Source organism: Hydractinia symbiolongicarpus, chromosome 12 (genome assembly GCF_029227915.1).
Source record: "Hydractinia symbiolongicarpus strain clone_291-10 chromosome 12, HSymV2.1, whole genome shotgun sequence".
Lineage (NCBI taxonomy): Eukaryota > Metazoa > Cnidaria > Hydrozoa > Anthoathecata > Hydractiniidae > Hydractinia > Hydractinia symbiolongicarpus.
In genome coordinates this window covers 20,944,537-20,957,689 of record NC_079886.1, presented here as the reverse complement: position 1 = coordinate 20,957,689, position 13,153 = coordinate 20,944,537, and the positions used below count along the sequence as shown (strand labels likewise).

General features: G+C 32.3%; 4 protein-coding genes across 5 annotated transcripts; 1 reads left to right on the top strand and 3 right to left on the bottom strand.

Annotated features, from left to right (window-relative positions):
* The first annotated feature begins 663 nt into the window (after nucleotides 1-663).
* On the top strand, nucleotides 664-3,384 carry LOC130622179 (uncharacterized). The gene is made up of 3 exons (XM_057437611.1): nucleotides 664-814; nucleotides 1,632-2,194; nucleotides 2,405-3,384. The coding sequence occupies exons 2-3, from the start codon at nucleotides 1,723-1,725 to the stop codon at nucleotides 3,355-3,357; spliced, it is 1,425 nt and encodes a 474-aa protein (XP_057293594.1). The 5' UTR covers nucleotides 664-814; nucleotides 1,632-1,722; the 3' UTR covers nucleotides 3,358-3,384.
* An 854-nt stretch (nucleotides 3,385-4,238) lies between these two features.
* On the bottom strand, nucleotides 4,239-9,097 carry LOC130622183 (ataxin-7-like protein 3). 2 transcript variants are annotated; one of them, XM_057437617.1, is made up of 17 exons: nucleotides 8,992-9,097; nucleotides 8,784-8,899; nucleotides 8,653-8,669; nucleotides 8,180-8,348; nucleotides 7,616-7,698; nucleotides 7,233-7,261; nucleotides 6,930-6,966; nucleotides 6,680-6,786; nucleotides 6,536-6,575; nucleotides 6,408-6,433; nucleotides 6,094-6,137; nucleotides 5,958-6,019; nucleotides 5,723-5,768; nucleotides 5,607-5,638; nucleotides 5,228-5,282; nucleotides 4,706-4,770; nucleotides 4,239-4,614 (listed from the first exon to the last, which is right to left on the bottom strand). In XM_057437617.1, exons 1-17 carry the CDS (start codon nucleotides 9,043-9,045, stop codon nucleotides 4,559-4,561), a joined length of 1,038 nt encoding a protein of 345 aa, XP_057293600.1. In that variant the 5' UTR covers nucleotides 9,046-9,097; the 3' UTR covers nucleotides 4,239-4,558. The 2 variants fall into 2 exon arrangements, with proteins under 2 accessions (XP_057293600.1, XP_057293599.1); XM_057437616.1 differs by having other exon boundaries at nucleotides 6,408-6,575.
* Nucleotides 9,098-9,343: 246 nt separating this feature from the next.
* On the bottom strand, nucleotides 9,344-11,171 carry LOC130622178 (uncharacterized). The gene has a single exon (XM_057437610.1). It carries the CDS (start codon nucleotides 11,149-11,151, stop codon nucleotides 9,637-9,639), a length of 1,515 nt encoding a protein of 504 aa, XP_057293593.1. The 5' UTR covers nucleotides 11,152-11,171; the 3' UTR covers nucleotides 9,344-9,636.
* A 95-nt stretch (nucleotides 11,172-11,266) lies between these two features.
* Nucleotides 11,267-13,069, bottom strand: LOC130622186 (uncharacterized). The gene is made up of 2 exons (XM_057437620.1): nucleotides 12,982-13,069; nucleotides 11,267-12,491 (listed from the first exon to the last, which is right to left on the bottom strand). Exon 2 carries the CDS (start codon nucleotides 12,473-12,475, stop codon nucleotides 11,420-11,422), a length of 1,056 nt encoding a protein of 351 aa, XP_057293603.1. The 5' UTR covers nucleotides 12,476-12,491; nucleotides 12,982-13,069; the 3' UTR covers nucleotides 11,267-11,419.
* Between the last annotated feature and the right edge of the window lie 84 nt (nucleotides 13,070-13,153).

The following is a 13,153-nucleotide window of genomic DNA, read 5'->3' as shown; positions in this document are numbered from 1 at the left end:
GTACCAATTTAACCTTGCTAAAGATATAAAAGCTGCGGAAGAAGAATGTGTGTAATCTTAAGGACTTTCGTTGGAATGACAGGAGGCGAAAGTAATTAAAAGTTTTTATAACTTCGCGGTGAGTAGATCAAAATGCTGTTGAGATGAAATTCTAAAAACTTATACTTGGTATTTTTTGAAAAACAGGCTACAATTTTAACCCAAAGTATTTTTACATTTTACATGGTATCTGTCAAATCGGTAAAACCTAACAATTGATATACCTTGATCAAAATGCGATCAATGCAAACGAATATAACTATTCCTTTTTCAATTCCACAGTAACTAAGAAAACCGAAAAGAGGAACCAGGGGAGTCCAGCCTAATAACTTTGCAGCTAATTCGAATTTAATTTAAAATGCTGGGCTCAAAAAAGTATGTTGAAAAGTGTGTAATTGATAATTGCGTCGTTATAGGTAGGTACGGAAGAAGAAATCCGCCTTTTTTTTAACGTTCGTATTTTTTGAGGTTTTAAGATTGTGTATTCTCACAAAGATCTATTCATGAAATCCACTACGCAGTGAAAACAAAACCTGAAGCTCTATTTTGTACTTTCAGTATGTTCACAAAATAACAAACGCACGAAATAAATGATCGTTCGATATATATAAAAGTTGACGAAACACGAAATCAATAGAATTGAATCATATCCTATTAAACTTTAATAGCATGTATGGAAAACATGAAATCATTAAATATTTAAAAAGAATTTCAAGACAAAAATTATTTAATTGCGATTAATCCGCGATTGGTTAAAACCCGTATCATTGTTCAGGTAAATAAATCCATTTTTCTTTTTTACGTGTTTAATGTTGTTATTTTTGTCGACTAAGAACGAAACGTAACTTTCGGTTCACTGTGAACGTTGGTGCAAAGTATAGAAAACTCTGTCATTTATTTCAGTAGGTTCGCTCGCCTTTACTAAAACTCATTGCAGGACTTTTACAACTATATTTTAATACCGTCAGATACAGCCTCGTCTCCAGGGAATTTAAAGGTTTTTACATTATGGCGAAAAATGAGCTATTCCAAAGAAACAAAAAATCTTGAGAACGAATTTGATTTAGAACAATTCACATCTGATTTTTATTATCGAACTTTTTGTTTTTACAACTTAAAGAAAACATGAGTTTGTTTCGCAAGACTTGTCTGTGAATATGCACACAGCATCAAAAAGCTTATTTAAAACTAGCCTGGTGCTCTCGCGTTGTCTGTTGCAACACTAGCGTGTATGCATTTGTGCAACGCAGTCTGTGTGACAAACGTTGTTTTTTATAAAGCACAAAACGACGTGAATTATAAGGATCTATGACATGAAAATGTTTTTAAACATTATTTTCTAGAATTGAATAAATATTTTCTTTTTCAAAGTTAAATCTATGGTTATGGTTTGAAAATTTGCACTGTTATACTAAGCAAAGTTTACACATAAAGAATTATAAAAAAAGATAACTTATCATAAATATTTAAAATCGTTTATACAAATGATTTTCCATTAAAAAAATCAAATATCGTTTCTATACAACAAGATTTTCGACCTACACAAAGGTTGTTGGCAAAAATATATATGCAAACCTGCGTATTATTTTTAGAGCTTTTTGATGCAGAGGTGGTTACGCAGTTGACGTCAAATTGTTAACGTAACGGTAAAGTAAAACGGACAGATACGTGATCTTATCAAATATGACGATTGCAACACACGAGTTAAATAATCTTCCAGACTGCATCCTGCTTAACATATTCAAACATTGCAGATCAACTGAAGTTATTTGGCGAGCAAGGATCGTGTGTAAAAGATGGTATAATTTACTCGCCGATGCCGAGTTATGGCGGGTGAGCGACTTATCAAGTTTTAAACTTGATAAACCAGATTTTATAGAAACGATTACATCTTACGTACCAATAAAAGATTTGCAATACCTACAAATCCAACACAATGTTATTCCAAACAACGTCCTTAAGATTATTTTGAAACAAGCATTCAACCTGGAAGGATTAAGTTTATATGGAAGCACGGTTATCTCAGAAAAACAATCTTTACATCAAAATCATGTGTCTCGACACGTTGGATTTGTTGACATCCGAAATTCGAAAGCAAATTCCGATTTCATGAAAAGTATTATAGCTAATACTAAAAAAAGGATCAAAATATTAGGTATGGTTTCGTTTGAACACTACAGCCTCGTCCCAAGTATCTTTTTAACAAAAATGACGATAAAATGTAACAGAGGCAAAAAATGTCATTGAAAGTTTTTCTTATGATTGCAAAGAAAGTTTTGTAACAATTACGGTGATATTTAGGCTTCGTAAAATATTGTTTCGCTATAGTTTTGTGACAATAATTGCAATTATTTTCTATCTTCAGGTGTATCAAACAGTTTCGGGACTTCAACAGAAATATACGGAAAATCATTTCTGCACTTTCTACCAAATTTAACCATTTTGGAATGTTCCGACTGTGTGTGGATGAATGACAATGTCATCAGCGAGATGTCAACATATTGTCGCTTGTTGGAAAGTTTAAATATAAACAAATGTTTAAATGTTATCGGTACAAATCTTCATTTATTAATTGCGCGCTGCACGAAGCTCAAAACATTAATACTTCGCCGAACAAGTGTACGCAATGAAGAGATCATAAAACCAAATTGGGCACATTCAAACATTAACGAACTTGATCTGGCTAATTGTTATTATTTAGATGACGGGCCAGTACTTCATGTTGTTCAGGATTTAGCGATAAAACTGGAACATTTATGTTGTGCTGTGACGGATGAACTCGTGTTAAGTATCACGAATAAGAAATTAAAACTTAGATCGTTAGAACTTCGTAGAAGACACCCACTAAATGAGGAATATCTAGTTAAATTTATTTCGAAATGTGAATTTTTGGAATCGCTTGATATAAGCCTGATGCCTATTGAGTTTGAATTTTTTCAACAGATGCTTCCGAAACTATCAAACTTGCGTTGGCTGCACTTTGCTGGACATGATATTTTAAAAACAACAGAAGTGTTAAAGTTATTGTCAGAACATTGCTGGCACCTACAACAAGTCGGTTTTCATTACTATAACGCTAAACCCAATCAAACACAAATACACGACGCCATTATGAATTTCTTGCAATCATCTTTAAACCTGCAACGAGTATGCATTGGAGGTGTACATATGGAGGAATTAATAAGACGCGTACAAGCGACAATTATTAAAAAGCAACTTTATGAATTACTATCAATAGAGATCTGTGATGCAAGCAAATTCATATTGCCACAATCACGAAATTCTGTAAATAATTATGCAGCCTTTTTTAAACAATAGGTAGCAAAATAAATGTCAATATGTGCTCGTCGTTTGGTTTTATTAAAAAATATGAAAGTTAAAGAATCTTGAAGACACCAGTATATAGTTTGCATTTCAAATTTGAAAGACGGGAGAAGCTTGCTGCAAAAATATTAAGAAAGTCAAGCAGCTTGTCAGACAAACTCACGCGATGGCATCGACTCGCCCGTCCTTTTTATACCACATTGCGTGCTTCTCGCTATTGCGCAGCTAAGCTACCATTTTGCGTGACAGGCAGACAGACGGACGTATACGAGTATTATAATATAGATAACCCAGCATAGCCTCATTGGTACTGCTACCAACGAAGGGATTTCGAATAGGTTTCTAGTGCATTTAAAGCTCTCATTTGAGCAACGAAAGCACAGCGATCGCTCAACTAGACAACCGTCTAAAACACCTATTCTCATGCGGATATTTTTGCGCAGGTTTTGCGTGTAATTTTCTTACTAAATTTCACGCAGTTACGATTTTTTTTTTGCGCCAATGCAAGAAAAAGAAAACTAACGGCCAGCTTTGCCCACTCGACAAAAAAGAAATTTGCAAGCATGACGCTTTCCAGTTCCGATCTTTCTTATCTCACGAGACAACGTCACGGTGTGTTCAATTTTGAAAACGATAGCTTGTCGCCTATTATTTGCTAGCCTCCTTCCTTTATACGGAGAAAATTTATCACAAACATTACGTTCGAAGATTTGAGAAATCAACTTCACCTAAGTTTTTGGACAAATTGATGACTTATTACGATACTGGCAAAGCTTACAAATGATTATTTATTATTTAAGATTGTCAACTTTTCCTACCGCAAAATTTTGTTCCAAAAAGGTATGCCTGTTAGCAAAAAATACAACATCAGAAAGTAAGGGAATATTAAATTGGTTTTAAATAAAATTGAAATTCTATAGCTAGTAAAAAACTACAAAATGTTTAAAAATATATTTACATGACTATCAGCTAACAAATGTGTTGCAGCTATCTGCTCTATTTTTATACATAAGTGTACCTCAATGTTTGAACACAGCTTGTCTCGCTTTCCCAATCCACACATATTTATCGAGACTATAACCATGTTAACGTTTAAACTTTTTAACAAAAAAAGTCATTTAACCCCATCCGAAACGTGTGTCTACTTTTTTAAAAACGACAACAAAAAGTGGAAGGTAATACTGGATATCTACTTTTAGCGAGATCTTGTTTTTCTACCTTTCTTTTTCTTAGAAATAACTGGCGATGGTGCTGCAAAAAAAAAATAACACTTCATGCTATACTTTATATCATGTGGTAATAAACAAAAAATAAACAAACAGACAAACAAAAAAACACTTACGAACAGGCGGACCACTCATAGTATCCGAGCCTGTCGACATATTTGACTCTTGTTCCCAGGGTATCCTAAAATATAATATTCAACACGTAAGAATAATCACAATTTGTTTGTATCTGTTTGGGAAACACTTTTTTAGCAACAACAGAATTGAAGACAATGGTTAAAAAAAGCAAGCGATCTCATAGAAAACTTAAAAATCAGTTTCCTGTGCAGAAATGGCTTAAGTATTTAGTATAGCAGTATATATATATAAATTTTTTTTGCAAATAAGGTATTACCTGAGTCGAACAAATTATTTTAGAAACTGTTAACAATTCGTAAAAAGTTATAACTTGCCAAAAAACTCTTATATTAAGACTTATATACTGTATGTTTAAAATGGCCGCGCACAGCTTAATTCCAGATCCTCCGCAGGGTAATTCATTCAGCTGGTGGTTGAAATCGTGGATTTTCCACGAGTTAACAGCTAGTAGGTTACGAAACAAACAAACAAACGAGTGGCGAGGTAATAATTCGACTTACGGTGTAAGCTCTCTTAAAAGAGATCCACCATCAATATCTTCATAACCGTCAACATCTAAACAATTTGTAACTTTCTTAAACACTTCTCGTATGACGATCTTTTGAAGCGTAAACCCACTGAAAGGGGGATCCTATCTTTTACTTAAAAGATTTTTTAGCGGAATGTTCGAAAACATAATCCACTTAAAACATTGACGAATGAAATAACAGCAAAAATAATGTTTCAGTGGATGTGCTTTTTACTGGAAACAAACGAAATTCCTTCATTGTATTTCCTAGCCGCCGCTATAACGTCATCAGCGTTTGAACCTGTAGACACCCCGCCCCCATGCTAAAAGCGGAGAGATGAGTAAACACCATGCGTGAAAAAACATCTCACCAACGTGTATATCATCTTGGTCCAATGAAGATCTATATAAATCAAAAGATAAGTGTGAGTATAAACGTATTTATAAAAAAGCGTGCTGAACTTGTGTAGGAAATCAAAGTCCTTACCCTTCAGGTCGCATACTGGGCGGCCATGGAATGTCCTCAGTGTCCCCTGGAAAACAATTTTAGCAAATCTCTATAAAAGGCAATATTTTGGGTCAAATTTAAGGTTATTTGGAAGATTTAAGAGGTGAGGTCACCCAGTATTTCAATATCTTTAGGTTACGGTAAGGTGAGTAAAGAAAGTTTAGAAAGAATTTCAAACTTCTGATGATGTGCTTGAAAAAAATAAAAGGTGTACCTAGTAGAAGAACCCTCACATTTTTTCTTTGTTCATCAGTGTGTTGTACGCATCGTCCTGTCCTAAGTAACAACATTCTTAGTCACGAGAGGAAAGAAAGGAAACATCTTTTTTAATTAAACTTAGTTTTACCAACCTAGTACACATTTTCCCAGTGTGTTCGGAGATTGCACCACATGTCTAAAAAGATTAACACATCATCAAGAAGAGAAATAAGAAAAGAAGATTGATGATTTGTTTAAAAAACTAACAGAATGTAAAAATTTTAAACTCCCTCCCTAATAATCTTGATGCAATACTATTCGTCATAAATCTAGCTACACACTTTTTAGCATTCAAGTCTCACTTAGTTCAAGCTATACATATCTTGGAGGATGTAGCTACATAACATCTATCACGTGTTTATCACGTGCGAATGAATTCAAAAATTTAAATAAAAACATCCCTCACCTGTGTGAGAAGGGCGACTTTCTCCTCTGAAAATAAAAAACAACAACAACAAAGAGTTAAAATACCATTACAATAACTCAACTGTTCATTTACATAAATTTTCAATTTCAATTGATTCCACACCATACCTCGACTTAGCGCTTCTAATGCTTGGAGAGTTGGTCCAGCCTAAAACAAATATCAAAAATTATAAAATTTCATCGCATATACAATATTTAATAAGAAAAAGGATGGTATTCCACAAAAACATGCATTAGGAATAGGAACTATACTTTAATGCTAGTTCCAATATCTCCACTCGCTGTTGAACATGGCGTACCAGGACGTGAGCCGCCATTACTATTGTTGATAAGACTAGACAAGCCGATACTGCTTTCAGCTAAATAAAAATGCAATACAAGGTTATATAGTGGCCAATAAAACTGGATGTTAAAATGTTAATAAAATTAGATGCCAATTCGAATTGGAAAATCGATCGAAAAATGAAGGCATACAATAAATAAATAAAAAGTGCTCACCAACCTTTTCGAAGTTTTGATCGTTTCGGCGAGTTGGTGATCTAAAATAAAATAAAAAGTTTCTTCGCGAACTCTGCAGACTACCTCCACATAAGTGTGGCTTAAAATTATAAAATTCGAGAATAAATATACGCAGTTATTTTATTCAACAAAAATTTTTCGCTATCATAAAACCCAACTACAAAACAATTATCAGCTATGATTATGATGGAATATGATCTCATATCATCCGTTAGAGTTAAAAACGAGCTACCCATAATTTTTTAGTACGTTTGCTTAATGAAACTGACGTATGTAGAAAACTAACCTTTTCTTTGTCTTTTTTCGTTCTGCGACCTATAAAAATAATTAAAAAAAGGAAACCATACATTTGTCAAATTAATAAAAACTCAACTTCTACGTCTGCAGCTTTCGTTTGTTTCTTTGTAAACACGCATCATTATTTTTGATGAAAGATGTTACAGTTTGTGCTAGTTGGAGTATTATGATATAGTTAGATTCATCATGTTACGAGCTCAAAAATTGGCTAACATTTTTAAGGGAGTTCCCATTTACAGACAGAGGTGGTTGCGGCACAATGTAATACTCACAATGACAGCTATGAGTTGTACCAATACGTTGATTATATTATTCGACTTTTTTCACAATCAAATGACAAATATAAATTTGTGCACTATTATTTCAACTCACTTTTTCTTTCGTAATCATAACTCCAATCATAGTCAATATCATTATCAGCATCAAAATCTTCAATACGTCCACTAGTCTGTAGCCTAAACATAACGTAATCCGTGGACACACTCTCTTAAATATTTCATCTATTTGTCAAGATTTCTTGTTATTCCTGCTTTAATGATAATGTTTTTTCAAACATTTCACATTAACATCACGCAGTGGAAAAATCAAATCTTTATGAAAAACACAAGTGTCAGCAATATCAACGCACATTCATAAACATGGTAAAAAGATTCATATGCGAAGATGCCATTTCTGGGTTATTCAACGGAAATACTATTTCGTTATCACCTTATATTACTCGTGCCATGTAAAACACACAATGTGGGAACAGGTAAAAACTGCCCTGTAAGGGATTGCTCAAATGAAATATTACAACCGTCTTCAAATAGTTAGAAGGTGCGTAGTAACGAACATATATATAAGACGAAAGCCACGTATCTAATATTAGTTGTTTGATTGATACAGCTTATTGCAACGGGGATCACAGAACATCATTCATACATTTCTTATATTCACCTTTTACTAGCGATGCGACTGCTGTTTCTTCCCATTCCCATGCATTTCTCGAGGTGAGGTGCAAAACGATTAGCAGCAAGAGTTCGTGAACAGTTTGGACAAACACATTCTTGCTGTTTCTTGACAGGTTGCTGACCGAAAACATCCAAACCAGCTTGATCTACAATTTCTACACAAATAACAAAATATACATTCGTAGTAAAAAAATAATTCTTTAAAATATAATTCGCGACATTAAACACACCCAAAAAACATATGGTCCGTAAAAAATGCAGAAAAAATCTTAGTATATAAAAAAATATTTCCTGCTTTTGCACAATAAAATGAGCGGAAATTTTGAAATCTGTGCCACTCACCAAAACATGTTTATAAAAAAGATGTTTTTAGACTTGCAAAAATTAATGATTAAATTATGTAGAAACTCCAAAATAAGAGCAACATGATTAAACAAAGGGGAAAGTACACTAACTTACCAAATTCTTTTTGAGACCTAAAAAAAGTAAAAATATACCTTACATCATTTTACAGTTTGGTGCAGCCTTTCAAATAAATACAGATGTTCAGACTATAATTGGTTGGACGAAATATACAACATAAGTATTACTCATGATCTATGTTCTCCAAGTCCCAATAACCAAGTTTAATGGATCGATGAATATCAAAACATACACCCAACGTACATATATCGATTATCTCATACATATACTGAACAATCGGTTCCTAAACATGAACACACAGAAACATATATAAACAAGACAAAGAAGATGAAAAACAACAACACAATAAAATAAATAAATATAAACATTTCTTACATTAGTATCATCAATGCATATATCTTTCATTTCTTTAAAAGAAAATGGGTTCATGCCTTTTGAAGACAACCAACACTACCGAATGCTGTTACAAATTTCATTTCACCTGTATGTATTACAAGAGATTAAAATGGGGCAGATCTGAGTAGCACAACTGTTTACAGAAAGAATGTTGACATACAAGAAGTTAAGGAATGCTTGAGGAGACTTTTTTAAAACTATTAAAAAAATAAACATATTGACATTCACAGAGCTCTCTAATTTTTATTGAAGGAATGTTCAGCTTGTTCATTTTGTTTATAAGAAATCATATTTTTATTATAAACACATAAGAGAGAAAACAATATGGAGGTGACATTAACACACATTTATTTCTATTTATCTGAATAACTGAGGCACATCAGACAATTCAATATTAACTTTCAGTATACATGTACATACATACAGTTTTCCTTCCATGTCTTAAAAATTTTGTTAACTTGAAACAATTTTATTGATTCTTTTGCTTTTTCTCTATGAAAGATGAACAACTATTTGCTATGTTAAACTCTTAATATTTTAAGTTCCAGTTAAACTCTTTATATCTCAAATGAATTTTATGAATATAAGACATGGAGGGTTAACCGAATTATTTTTATGAAGACTTTACATGGCATAATTACATTTTAATTTCGCATAAACGACATGACCCATCCCAGTAAGTAAAGTATCATTAAGTAATTCCAGAACCAACAAAAGTCGTGAACAAAAAAACGTTCTTTCTTCTTCTCTTTGATATCCACCAACCCATGTGCTTAATTCAACCATAAAAGAAGGATATAAATGATGTTGACTTATTATTTCAACAGGATTTGGAATCAGTTTGTTCATTGCAATTTGTTTTCTCTTAAACTCGTCTATTTGGGATGTTATGGCGGTCTGGAGTTTATTAAACTCACCCGCAAGCCACTTACTAATAACATGAAGAGCACATTCTCGATAATACAAATCTCTTTCTATCGGATTTTCTTGGTTGATGTGATCACATGACTTTCGAAGATTACAATATTCTGTCATCAAATGAAAAGGGAATATTCCAGTAGTTGTGCTTTCTATACGCAACACTTCTTCTTTAATTAAATCCAAAAAAGTTTCAAGCAGTACGTAAACTTTGTAATACTTGATATTTTTCAACGCAAGGGGGAAGTATGTCTTAATATGTTTTGCTACAGAATTGATCAAACTAAGAGATAATGTTCCATGCATTGAGTTAGCAACAACATCTTGTTTAGACTGCATGTTAATATTGAATTCCTGAAAACTAGCACTCTCAATTCTATGGCTATGGTATTCTTCTGAAGAACAATTCATATGATCTGGAAGGTGTGTAGGAGATGTATGTTGATCAATTTTCACATACTCTGTTTGACATTGTTTCTCATTGGATACAATTTTATCACTTTGTGTAAATTGTGATATCATTTTATTCTTGCAATAAACTGTCTGAGATGATCTATTCATACATACATTTAAATCATATTGAGATGCGACAGAAGAGTAATGAATTGTGCACTGTGTGGCTACGCTTTTTTTATTCCATGACATGCTGCACTGTGTGGCTACGCTTTTGTTATTCCTTGACATACACATACGTTTCGAACATGCAGTTTCTTCACATATTTTACAATTATCAATTCTGTCAATAATAACAGTTACAAACATCTCTTTATCAATAAAATTGTGATCTGTTAAAATTAACTTCTCTGGCAAAAATCTTTCGTTAGCGATACTCCATATATGGAATAAATACCGTAAGACCAAAACTTGTTCTGCAAAGTCATAAAATTCAAAGACGCTTCGAAACAAACCATGAATACTATAAAACCAAGCATCTTTTGTATGTCCCGCAACTCCAGCCAAACGATGGGGAAAGGATATTTTGCTACATTGTTTTGATTTCAATAATCTTGTATGAGTTCTTGCCATATTTTTTGGAAGTACGGATGTGCTGCTTAATACATCACAACCAAGAAACAGCAGACAACATTCTTTATCAGTTTCCTTCATAAACTCTTTACTTTCCATCAAAGATTGTGGAATGTATATATAGCGTAATCTTCTTTTACCTATCTTTATTTGTTTTAGTTGTATTAATATATCACCGCTTGAAGATCTCTTCATATTTTCCAGTACAAACAAAGGATAAATAATTTATCAAATGTTTTTATCTGCATAAAAAAGAAAGTTGGAAAGTAATCTTAAGCAAGGATCGGTAAACATGCATAAACATAAAAACTTGAGTTTTCCCTTTTTAATTTAGAACTAATAAACAAACAAAAAAAAACAACAATCCTATGAATTTATAAAGTAAATTAACAAATCACAAATGCAAAGTTTTGCATGTTTAATATAATATTTTCTAACCATCCAACTTTCCAAATTTAGATTTTTAATCTTCTAACTTTCCAAACTTAGAAATCCAATTTTTTCGTGAAAAAGCTATCAATCCATTTTCTGAGTTAACTAAAACAGAAGATTTTCCATCTCCAAGCTTTCCTTCAAAATATTCACGTCCATTTGATACCTTTCTCTTCACACCATCAGTCAAAAAATCTGCTGGAACATCAATAAATCCTGCTTCTGCATCAATACAAGCAGACACATTATCACCAAAACCAACATGAATATCGGCCGTTACAGATGAAATGTCTGATTTATTTGTATTTTCAATAGACACATTTATGCCTCCAGATTTTGTGCTTATTTCTAAATCTCCTGACAATGAATCAACATTTATTAATCCAGAATCAGATGTTAACTTTGAAACTCCATGCAAACTTCCAATACTGATATTACCAGTGTTTGTCTCGCAATCAAAACTTTGTGAATAAACAGCAGAAATATCAACCTCTTGTTTACTTCTGAGAAAAACATCGTTGCTTTGTATCTTTCTAATATTTATATCTCTATCAGCTGAAATCAAACCATTACCTTGAAATTCTTTACATTTGAAATGTCCATATGCTTTGATAAAAGTATTTGTAGATTTTATTTTTCCAACAAAACAATTTCCGTAAGATAAAAGTTTGACATCCTCCCCTTCATTTTCAGTTAAATCAATTTCTAATGCCTCAGCATCTATTGAGTAATTGTGTGGAATCTTAATATTTATTTTTACCTCATGATTCTTTTCAATTATAATATGCTTGTTCTGAGAAGAAATTTTTATTATTGACTTCCCCTTTTCATACTCAACATTGCAATATTTAGATACATCAACACTATCATCTGGTGATTCAATATTAACATAAGCTTTATCGCCATTTGGTACGTTGTGTGGATCAATAGTTTCAATGGATGCAAAATCATGCGGACATTTTACAATCAAAGAGCCAAAACAACCTACATAATCCAAAGTAAAAGTTTTTGACGACATATTTCTACATGCTGTCAACAGTAAATTAATCCTACACCTTTGTCGTAAACAATGAAGTCCACGTAACATTTCAGAAGATAAAAGTCTAAAAAGAAAATAACCATTACATAATTGTTTAAGAAAATTACACATAATAACTTTGAGTTTTATGCAACAGAATTAAAAACATTCTTTAAACTACCGACTAAAATTGTAGGCTTAATCTAGTTTTATATGTATTCATTTCGTAGAAGTGTAACTAAAAAATTAGTTACAAATACAGATATAATTTAACAAATGAAAAAGCCTTGTATCATAAATTTCCATAGCTCTGAAAATACACATTCATTAGATTTCAGAGAAAGAACAAAGAAATATAAAGAGTTATAATAATATATGAAAAAATAGGCAAAACAGAAAATATTAAAACTACAACACAATTTAACCAATTATTATTCTGGTTTGCAAACTCTAACAAAATAAATAAAATATAAATAAAATGAGGTCCTCCTTAAGTACTCATTTGTTTGTCATAACCCAAAAGAAAAAAGTTTTTTGGTCAACGTAGAAGCATATATAATCAACTGCAAACTTACCTAAAATAGAAAGTGTTGACTTAAAATTGTAAAAAAGTAATCATTCTTTACTCAAACCGTTGGGCATTGGTAGTTTTATTTTTCTAAAGTATAATTTGTTGGGGTTAATCCGGTTATGACAAAAAATATATATATTGAAGGATGGCCTTGTTCGGGTGGTATAAGTATAGAA

Coding starts and splice junctions, on each gene's coding strand:
- LOC130622179 (XM_057437611.1), top strand. CDS start 1,723: ATGACGATTGCAACACACGAGTTAAATAATCTTCCAGACTGCATCCTG. Junction 2,195..2,404: donor AAAAAGGATCAAAATATTAG/GTATGGTTTCGT, acceptor TTCTATCTTCAG/GTGTATCAAACAGTTTCGGG.
- LOC130622186 (XM_057437620.1), bottom strand. CDS start 12,475: ATGTTACGTGGACTTCATTGTTTACGACAAAGGTGTAGGATTAATTTA.
- LOC130622178 (XM_057437610.1), bottom strand. CDS start 11,151: ATGAAGAGATCTTCAAGCGGTGATATATTAATACAACTAAAACAAATA.
- LOC130622183 (XM_057437616.1), bottom strand. CDS start 9,045: ATGAACCCATTTTCTTTTAAAGAAATGAAAGATATATGCATTGATGAT. Junction 6,787..6,929: donor ACGATCAAAACTTCGAAAAG/GTTGGTGAGCAC, acceptor ATTTTTATTTAG/CTGAAAGCAGTATCGGCTTG. Junction 6,576..6,679: donor ATATTGGAACTAGCATTAAA/GTATAGTTCCTA, acceptor TATTTGTTTTAG/GCTGGACCAACTCTCCAAGC.